The sequence below is a fragment of the Lates calcarifer genome, linkage group LG16_LG22, assembly GCF_001640805.2.
Source record: "Lates calcarifer isolate ASB-BC8 linkage group LG16_LG22, TLL_Latcal_v3, whole genome shotgun sequence".
Lineage (NCBI taxonomy): Eukaryota > Metazoa > Chordata > Actinopteri > Centropomidae > Lates > Lates calcarifer.
The window spans coordinates 2147950-2157047 of record NC_066848.1 but is presented as its reverse complement, the minus strand read 5'-3'; the positions used below and the strand labels follow the sequence as shown (position 1 = coordinate 2157047).

General features: G+C 42.2%; 2 protein-coding genes across 2 annotated transcripts; one reads left to right on the top strand and one right to left on the bottom strand.

Moving 5' to 3' along the window:
* Positions 1 to 1371: 1371 nt before the first annotated feature.
* On the bottom strand, positions 1372 to 5036 carry dnajc12 (DnaJ (Hsp40) homolog, subfamily C, member 12). Its single transcript, XM_018680979.2, has 5 exons — positions 4647 to 5036; positions 3897 to 3975; positions 3488 to 3627; positions 3271 to 3415; positions 1372 to 2306 (listed from the first exon to the last, which is right to left on the bottom strand). The coding sequence occupies exons 1-5, from the start codon at positions 4722 to 4724 to the stop codon at positions 2224 to 2226; spliced, it is 525 nt and encodes a 174-aa protein (XP_018536495.1). The 5' UTR covers positions 4725 to 5036; the 3' UTR covers positions 1372 to 2223.
* Positions 5037 to 5423: 387 nt separating this feature from the next.
* Positions 5424 to 9030, top strand: sirt1 (sirtuin 1). The gene is made up of 9 exons (XM_018680975.2): positions 5424 to 5857; positions 6230 to 6352; positions 6444 to 6679; positions 6775 to 6927; positions 7019 to 7166; positions 7249 to 7328; positions 7702 to 7885; positions 7970 to 8503; positions 8597 to 9030. The coding sequence occupies exons 1-9, from the start codon at positions 5521 to 5523 to the stop codon at positions 8890 to 8892; spliced, it is 2091 nt and encodes a 696-aa protein (XP_018536491.1). The 5' UTR covers positions 5424 to 5520; the 3' UTR covers positions 8893 to 9030.
* Positions 9031 to 9098: the final 68 nt, after the last annotated feature.

Here is a 9098-nt window from a genome sequence, read left to right as displayed (position 1 = left end):
TTTGGATTATGACGCTCAGACCTTGTTGGCCAACATAACAGTAATAAAACCAGATCACCTTTACTAATCTTTATCGTTACCATGATCTACATATTTACAAGTATTTGCCTTTTTTTCTATCATAGTAATCGATAATAATTACGTGGCCTTGATGTATTTAGTTTTCTAAACACTACGCTCACTGTGTTGCATTTACTGGTGTAATTCCTCCTCTCTCTCAGTAGGAGTCGCTGTAGGACACACAGACGGCGCTGGTTTCTGTGGGTCTACAAAGATAAAGAAACAAAGATAGAGGTGTTGAATCATATAAACACACAGTAATTGATTGTTTGTTGTTAACTGATTGATGTAAATAGCATAAAAAGACTGGGTCTCGCTGTATTACTCAGGCTGCACTACAGCGTCTATTCACGGGCGCGATCCCACTACTGAGCGGCACGGGGGCTTTGACCTGCTCCGTTTCCGACCTGGGCCGGTGCACCCCTCCTTAGACGACCTGGTGGTCCCGGGCTCCCCCAGGAGCACCATATCGATACCGAACTTAGTGCGGACACCCGATCGGCATAGTCCGCTGCAGCTCAGAGCTCCTGAGCTCAAACGATCCGCCAGCCTTAGCCTCCCAGTGACTTGGATTACAGGCGCGCGCCACCGCACCCGGCGAGAGACAGAAGGAGTTATCGGGCTTTTAGCTTTTACAAAAATGACGTCATCAAAAAAGCGCTGATGCCATCTGGTGGCGACGGTTGTGAAACATTCGAACAGTTTTCATTCACTGACTGGCAACAAAATGACTTTAATTTGAAAGTGCTGATGGTTTCACGTTCACATTTGAGCTTAAATAACTTAATAGGTCAATTTTACAGACATTTACGGACAAATATGATGTATAATAAATAAATAAATTATAAGAAACAGTAATTTTTTTTTTCTGGTAATATTTATGTAGTTTACAGAAGAAATATTTTGAATACAGGGCTCTCATTTGTAGTTGGTATTTTTACACTGAAAAAAAAAGTAGTTTTACTCAAGAAAAGCAGCCAAGTATTTCTTTCACCACTGCTGCAACTGCATGTGACATTTTCCCTCTGACCTCATGTAAAATTTAAAAGGATAATTGTAGATATATAATAAATAAGAGATGTTGTGCTATATTTTTGCTATAAATCAAGATGTAAACAGATGGCAGCTACTACATTGTGCTTTCAGACTTGGTGCACAGACCTCTGCAGTATCCATACAGGAGCAGGCCTCCCTCCTCTTTGGATATAGGAGTTTTCTGTTTAACACCAACCACTGAAGGACAGTGCAGGATCCTATAGGTAGTGATGACGTTAAAAAAACAAAAACAAAACAAGAACACAGCAACAAATATTGCCATTATAATCATATGGAACAGTTTATTCTTGGGGTTAGAAAAGGTACTGCAGTGACATTCATTAAGAGGCTTGATCCAGTCCTCAATGTATCTCATTCAGGCAGCTGTATACCAGCACTTCTCATGTTCTGCTCTGTAAAATTCCTGATTTTGTCAATGGAGGCTGGTATTGATATTTTCAGTTAAACAAAATGGCAGAGTTATCCTTTAATATTCAGAGACATGGACTGAAGATAACCCTCTGAGTATCATTTGCATTTAATGGCAGCAACTCCAGCTATGTAACATTCAGGCTCCATTTCATATGATTTGCTAGCTAACTAAATTTCCCAGTTACAGCAGAGGTTTGACATGATTTAAGGACACGTCATCTGCCAGCAGGGTGAAACATTTGTTTCCACAAACTAAATCTAATTTTGCATCTTTCATTTGGCAAAAGCAAACATGGAAGTCAGTGGTGCTATATTTAAACTGTAGGTATAATGATGCCAAGCAGATGCACAGTAGCAACAAACTGGAAATGATGATTTTATATCCTCCATTACAGCTGAAGACATCAAATAATACACGTTTGAGTTTTATGCTTACACTTTATAGCATTAAAGATACTCCAGGAATGATCATATCTCCATTGTGTGTTTGTGACGACTGAGCAAGACAAATATCAACATACATTATTATATTCTTATATTATCTGATACACATTTACAGCCCACGATTTCCATTTTATGCAGGAAGCTCAGTGGAGCTACATCTCAACAAACATTCACATCGCAGTGAGTGAATAAAGTGACAAGAAGAAGACACACAACACAAACATTTAAACAAAAATCAAACCGTTCATATATTTAGATTTCATAATTTCTGAACTTCCGCAGTAGACTAGATGGAGAGTCGGCAGCCCAGCGGAAACGTCGATGGCAGTAATCACCTGGACAGTGATGAGAAAAAACTCTGTTAATTTAATTGGATTTAAAACTGTGTAAAGAATAGATACATGTTAGAAAGTAAGAGAGGAGAAAAAGTTCAGACCTGCTCGTTGAATATGTTTAGCATTGTTAAATAATCACAAAGTCCCACAGACGAGTTTGGAACCACTTCTAAAGCTAAAAATGGTCCTTCACTAGAACAATACAAATCACAATAACAAAGCATCTGAACCAGAATAAAAGCTGTCCTGTGTGTGGAGGGACTGAACAGAAATGCTGCCTGTACTTTTCAGGGACAACTCTCAAAGGTCAGTGCATTAAAGTGGTTGCCTTGAAGTGCAAAACACAACACTCCACAGAAAAAGAGGGAGGGAACAAAGCCCTTTTTAATATAAGTGCCAATGTGCATCTTTTTTTATATTCCACAGGCTTAATGTCACACCAGAGTGGCACTTCAACACCACACGTTTTTCCTCCAGTCACCCAGAATGCCCCTTGCCCCATGCTGTTTTTTAACCACTGACAGGCTCAGACTGTTCCCATAAGTGTCTGACAACATTATGAATATGATTCCTACAGAGATAGACCTTCTAATTAAAGAGTAAGATCCTTTTTGTTTAACCATTAACATCACTATATATCAATACCAGAATCCATTGACAAAAACAGGAATTTTGCCAAGCAGAACACAGGAGCTAATGGGATATCACTGCCTCAGTTAGTTTGTTTGTGTTATTGTATCATTAAGTGATGGAAGAGATATTCAGAGCCCTTACAGAAGTAAAAGAACCACACAATAACACAAACAATCTCACAGAGTGATGCAGTGGTATTCCAGAAATTTGTGCGTTCTGCTCAGTAAAATTCCCGTTTTTGTCAATGGAATCTGGTCCAGGTAAAAAAATAAAATACAAGAGTTATTTCTTCACTTCCCACTGATTTGAGAACATTTTGAAATATACTTACTTGAGGATGGCATGGCATCACATGAGGGGATCCCTGGTTCGTCCTGCTCACAGTGAAGGTCCTCTGCTTGGGAAGTGACGGGTATCTCTGCCTTTGGAGCCTCCAGCATTGGTTCCTTCTTATCTCTCACAGCCCAATGCATTGACTGCAAACAGGCGATTCTCTGTTACACAGATTACACAGTATTTTGGATTTTTGAAGATGAGACATTACGTACAGTTTTAACGGAGTCATTCAAGGCTTGCCAGTCGTGGAATGAAATAGTAACTCCGCTCCTTTTCCACAGGTCATAGTTTTTCCTTTTGGTTTCGTTGCATAAAACCTCTTTGGCTTCTTGCAGTTTTTGGAAATCTGCCACTGTCAGAAAGAAAGAAAAGATGAGTCTATTATGCTTTCAGAATAATGAGTAATGAATGCCCTCCTCAGTGTATGCAGTTTTAAGTAGCTGTCTATTAACATAATTTGCTTTGAAGTCAAGACATCAGAAAGAGGGTTTCACTGTCTGTGGGATGAGCAAGAAAAATGAGATTCAATGACAAAAAACATCATTAAAAAAGGTAATAAACATAAAAAGTTGGGCTCACAGTGACTTAAAATCACAACTCTGCAATGATCCACATATTCACCTGCTCTCGGGTTATCTAGGTGTTTGTCTGGGTGGCATGCCAAGGCTCGGATCTTGTATTCATTGAGAATCTGTTCAGTCTGCAAGGAAAAAGACTCAATAAATACACATGTACAGCCATTACAAACATTTAACTTAAGTCACATCATTTATCTTGGCAAAACGTTTGAATTTACACACATTTCTGTGAGGAAATAAAACAAATCTCATTTTTTCAGACAATATTTAGAGGAAAATACACCCAGTGATCATCTGACACAGCTCTACTTTATACTATGTTGAAAAATATATTGATCAGTTTATTTTATTGCCTTTAAATTCATCAGCTCATTGACTGTTAATTTTGTCTATTAGACGCATTAGCATGTGTTGCTGTTGTCAGACTCTGCTAATGATATACTAAGCGTGCATTATATCTAAATGTGTATGTTATATTTAAAGGATGAATTATTAAGCACCAATACTGAAACACAATAGACGCACTGGATGACGCACGACTCTCTCTGACATCTTTTGCTGAAGCATCAACAGGTCTCTGGTGGTCTGGACTAACCTCTGGTGTGAAGCTACATAATTAATGGATCCTCTGGTTTAACAACTTAAATATTTCTGATTGTTTATGTACATCTATCATGTTATATCATCGCCCACTTCTCAACTCTTACACCACTATATTGGTTTGTTTATATAGACAAACACTAATGTCATCCAGCAAATAGGCTGAGCCCTAAAGCCACTGAAAAGAACTTACCGACGACAATTCATCGCAGCCTAGTAACCCGTAGTAATCCTCCAAGTCCTCTGGTTTGCAGTTCAGAACAGCCTCCATAAAAATCAGTTAGAGGGAAATGTGAGTGGTTTCTGGTAACGGTGCAGCTTATCTGCTACCCTGGATCACAGCTGCTCGGTTCAAGGGTTGCTGATGGGTTCCCCCACCCCCGCCACCGCCGCCGCTGCTGCTGCTGTGGGCCAATCACTGACTGATTCTTAAAGTTTATATTGTTATAATTTAGTAAGATAATTAATAGATAGAATGCCAAATGGTTACAATTATCAAGGGAATTCTCTCCTGAAGTTGTTGGGAAATTTGAGCTTTTATACTGTATGACGTACGCTGCATTCAAGTATCTGTGTAAAAGACCCACTCGGCGCGAAATTTCCAACATTTAGAGGGACATGAAAATAATTAAAAACGTAGAATGAATGAGTTTGTGATAACATTCTGTTCTGATGACTGGGCCACACTGCGGCTAGCAACTGTAGTAAAACAAAAACGGAATTTGCACGAGGCGTGTAATTGAGGTTATCACTAAAATCGCAAAGTGCACATTTAATACAAAATGTATAAAAAATATGTTTATTGATGTTATACTCTTATTCTATTAATTAAAAAAACGTTCGATGTCTGTGTTTAACTCAATTTTATGCCGTCATTCACAAGCTCTCACGACGCTCAAAATTCTCCGTACGGGCCCTGAATGCAGCAATATTTTGTTATGGTTTTTATGTCATCGACGTTCCAAGGGGACGTTCCATCCGTGGCTACTGGTGGAAACGAGTCACGTGCATGCAAATGAGCCAGCTGTCGGGAGGAAGGATCTGCTCAGCGGCTCTGCGGGCTGAAGATGGCGGACGGAGAGAAGAGTCTCGGGACGGGCTTTTCAGGCGCCTCCGAAATGGACGAGCCTGCCGCGAAAAGGTCGAAAATCAGTCCGGGAACCAACTACGGATTCAAAGTCGCCGACGCGGACCAGTTCTCGTGCGTCTCCGCGGACACGGGGAGCTGGGAGGCGGCGGTGAATTGTGCGCAGCCAGCGGAGAGGGAAGCAAAGCCGGTGATGGCGGTAGAGCAGGCCGCAGCAGCGCTAGGCGGAGACAATGGATTGGGGCTGCTGCCACACAAACCAGTCGTGAGGGTAGACGACAGCGCTGTGCTCGGGACGACAGAGGAGGAGGGCGCGGGTATGAAAACAGCCGGGGCCGGGTTTAACTAAAGCTCGTTTTCCTGGCGGTGCTTGTTTTACTAAGTTAACCGGCGAGTCAGCTTTATGTGAAACAGAAGATAAGTTAATTATCCAACGTTAAACACAGTAAAGATGTGCGGTTGCTGAGAGGTGTGTACTTCTCAAGACGGAACTTTTGTTAAAGCTGAAAAGAAAAGAGAAAAGTTATTGTTGAACTTAGTATCTCACATCCCTAAACTTTTATAGCAACCTAGCATTTATTAGCCGGTGTTACCAGAGGCTGCTGTCGGGGAAAGAGGTTGTAAATTGATGGTGGTGGTTATCAGAGATGGACGCAACTTATCTGTGGTTTTAATTGTCAATTTCCCAGATTTTCTCGACCATGATGATCTCCCTTCCAACGGGCTGGCCGTCACACCGGATCACATCAACGAGGAAGATGACAGATCCTCGCATGCAAGCTCCAGCGACTGGACTCCCCAGCCTCAAATAGGTAAAGCATGTGCACCGATCAGCCATTACATTAGCACCTCTGGCAGATACAACCAGTACAAATCATGCTGAGATGTTGTGTTCTTGGCCAGGCTCCTACAGCTTCATCCAGCAGCACATCAGAGAGACCGATCCAAGGACCATCCTGAGGGATTTGCTGCCTGAGACCGTGCTCCCGCCGGATTTAGACGACATGACTCTGTGGCAGATCATCATCAACATCTCAGAACCTCCAAAAAGGAAGAAGCGGAAGGACATAAACACCTTAGAGGACGTGGTTCGGCTACTCCATGAAAGTAAAAGGATTCTTGTGCTGACTGGCGCTGGGGTAGGCATTCACATTGATCCTACATCTTTGATTTCATACCTATCATCAGAGTTCATGCTATTAAGTCAGAATCCTTGTGTGCTTTTTTCTTGTAGGTGTCCGTTTCTTGTGGAATACCAGACTTTCGCTCCAGAGATGGAATATATGCACGGCTCGCTGTAGATTTTCCTGATCTTCCTGACCCTCAAGCTATGTTTGACATTGAATATTTCAGACGGGACCCAAGACCCTTTTTCAAGTTTGCTAAGGTTGGTTCGCTGTGTCCACTTTGACTTGTGCATACAAAGGTTGCAGGTTGCATTTTGTCCACAAGTGCTGAACACCTCCTCTTTGTTACAGGAGATCTACCCTGGTCAGTTCCAGCCGTCGCCGTGTCACAAATTTATATCTATGCTGGATAAGCAAGGGAAGCTACTGCGCAACTACACACAAAACATTGACACATTAGAACAAGTGGCTGGAGTTCAGAGGATTATCCAGTGTCACGGTGAGTGATACAGCTGCTCATGTTCTGTATGGTTCTGTCTGTGGTGATGATGAAGAGTCATTAATAACTGTCTTTATTTCAGGCTCGTTTGCAACTGCATCCTGTCTCGTCTGTAAACACAAAGTGGATTGTGAGGCTATAAGGGAAGACATTTTTAACCAGGTATTTATTCATTACTAACTGCACTATCAAGTTATGTTTATGTCATCAGTATTGTCCAAATTGTAAGAATTGACCACTGTCAATAACAATCAATCAATTTTAGATTGTAGTGGTGGTGTGATATTTATTACAGTGAAAAAGTGGTTTGTTTATCCTCATTAACGTATTGTAAACAATGCTTGGAATGCCTTTGTTCATCCAAATTAAAAATAAAACACCCTTTGGAAAGACATGCACCTCCTTAGAAATGTAGCTACACTTTGCAATGATGCAGACCCAACAACTGCGATTAGTCCGATTAATTAAATTTAGCATGGTGTTCTTTTAACGCCACATTTCGTTACAGTTCTATTAAAATAAATTCCTCCTGCAGGTTGTCCCTCGTTGTCCACGGTGTCCAGATATTCCCCTGGCAATCATGAAACCCGACATCGTCTTCTTTGGCGAGAACCTTCCAGAAATGTTCCACAGAGCCATGAAGCAGGATAAAGATGAAGTGGACCTCTTGATTGTCATCGGCTCCTCTCTTAAAGTCCGACCAGTTGCCCTCATCCCAAGTATGTTTGCCTTCAGATGAATGCAGTGTGTTCCCTCTGTCCTTGCAGTACATTTAAGTTTTCTCCTCTCTTCATCCCATCCAGACTCCATTCCTCATGAAGTGCCTCAGGTCCTGATCAATAGGGAGCAGCTGCCTCACCTCAACTTTGACGTGGAGCTACTTGGGGACTGCGACGTCATTGTCAATGAGCTCTGCCATCGATTGGGTGGAGACTTTGAGCAGCTCTGCTACAACACTGTAAGACTCACTGAGATCACGGAGAAACCCCCTCGGTTACCAGAACAGCCACCAAGCGAGGCCTTGCCTGCTTCCACCGGCGACGCAGCTCAGGAGGAGCAGAAGCAGCACAGTACAGACTCAGTAACTAAGCCTTCAGAGGAGGAGACGGAAAGCCCGAATGTCACAGAGACTGCTGGTAGTAACGTTGCACCTCCAGAGCCTTGTCCAAATGCCCAGTGTCCTAGCGAAGAGACGGCTGAGCCTTCGGAGCTGCAGGGAGAAGACGCACCGAAAGACGAGGCGGCCGAAGTGAAGAACCAAACCTCCAATCTTGAATTTCGTAGACGATGCTGGATGAGTCGAATCAACAGAAGTCCAATCAGCAAACGTCTTGAGAGTAAGCTTTAGACCACAAGTGTTTTTAGCAAATATAGATTTCCCTAAATGTTGTTTTCAGCTCAGTAAATCCTTTGTTTTCTTCCTCTTACAGCGGGCCAGTACCTGTTCCAAGCACCAAATCACTATATCTTCCATGGGGCCGAGGTTTACTCTGACTCCGAAGACGAGACGTCGAGCTCATGCGGCAGCGACAGCGAGGAGTCCGAATGCAGTGGGGACGGGGTGGACGAGGAGGAGGACAGCGAGCCGGAGGAGGCCGACGAAATGGCGGACGGAGACGAGACGCGCCTCAGAGACACGATACAACACACTTTAGCCAACGAGGCCATGTCGAGCATGGAGACAGACAATACTTCTGAAAAGACTCAAAGCACCACACACCTTTAAATGTAAAGTACCCAGTCAACAAAGCACTAATTGTCTTTTTATATATATATATATATATACATATATATATATATGTTTCGTATATTTTTGACCATCAACCTTACTATTATTTTTCATAAAGTTGAAATTGCGTGACAACTTTGTGTGAATATGCATCAAGTTTTTTTTCCTCATATTTTCCTGTGCCCAGTTTGGTCACATGCATT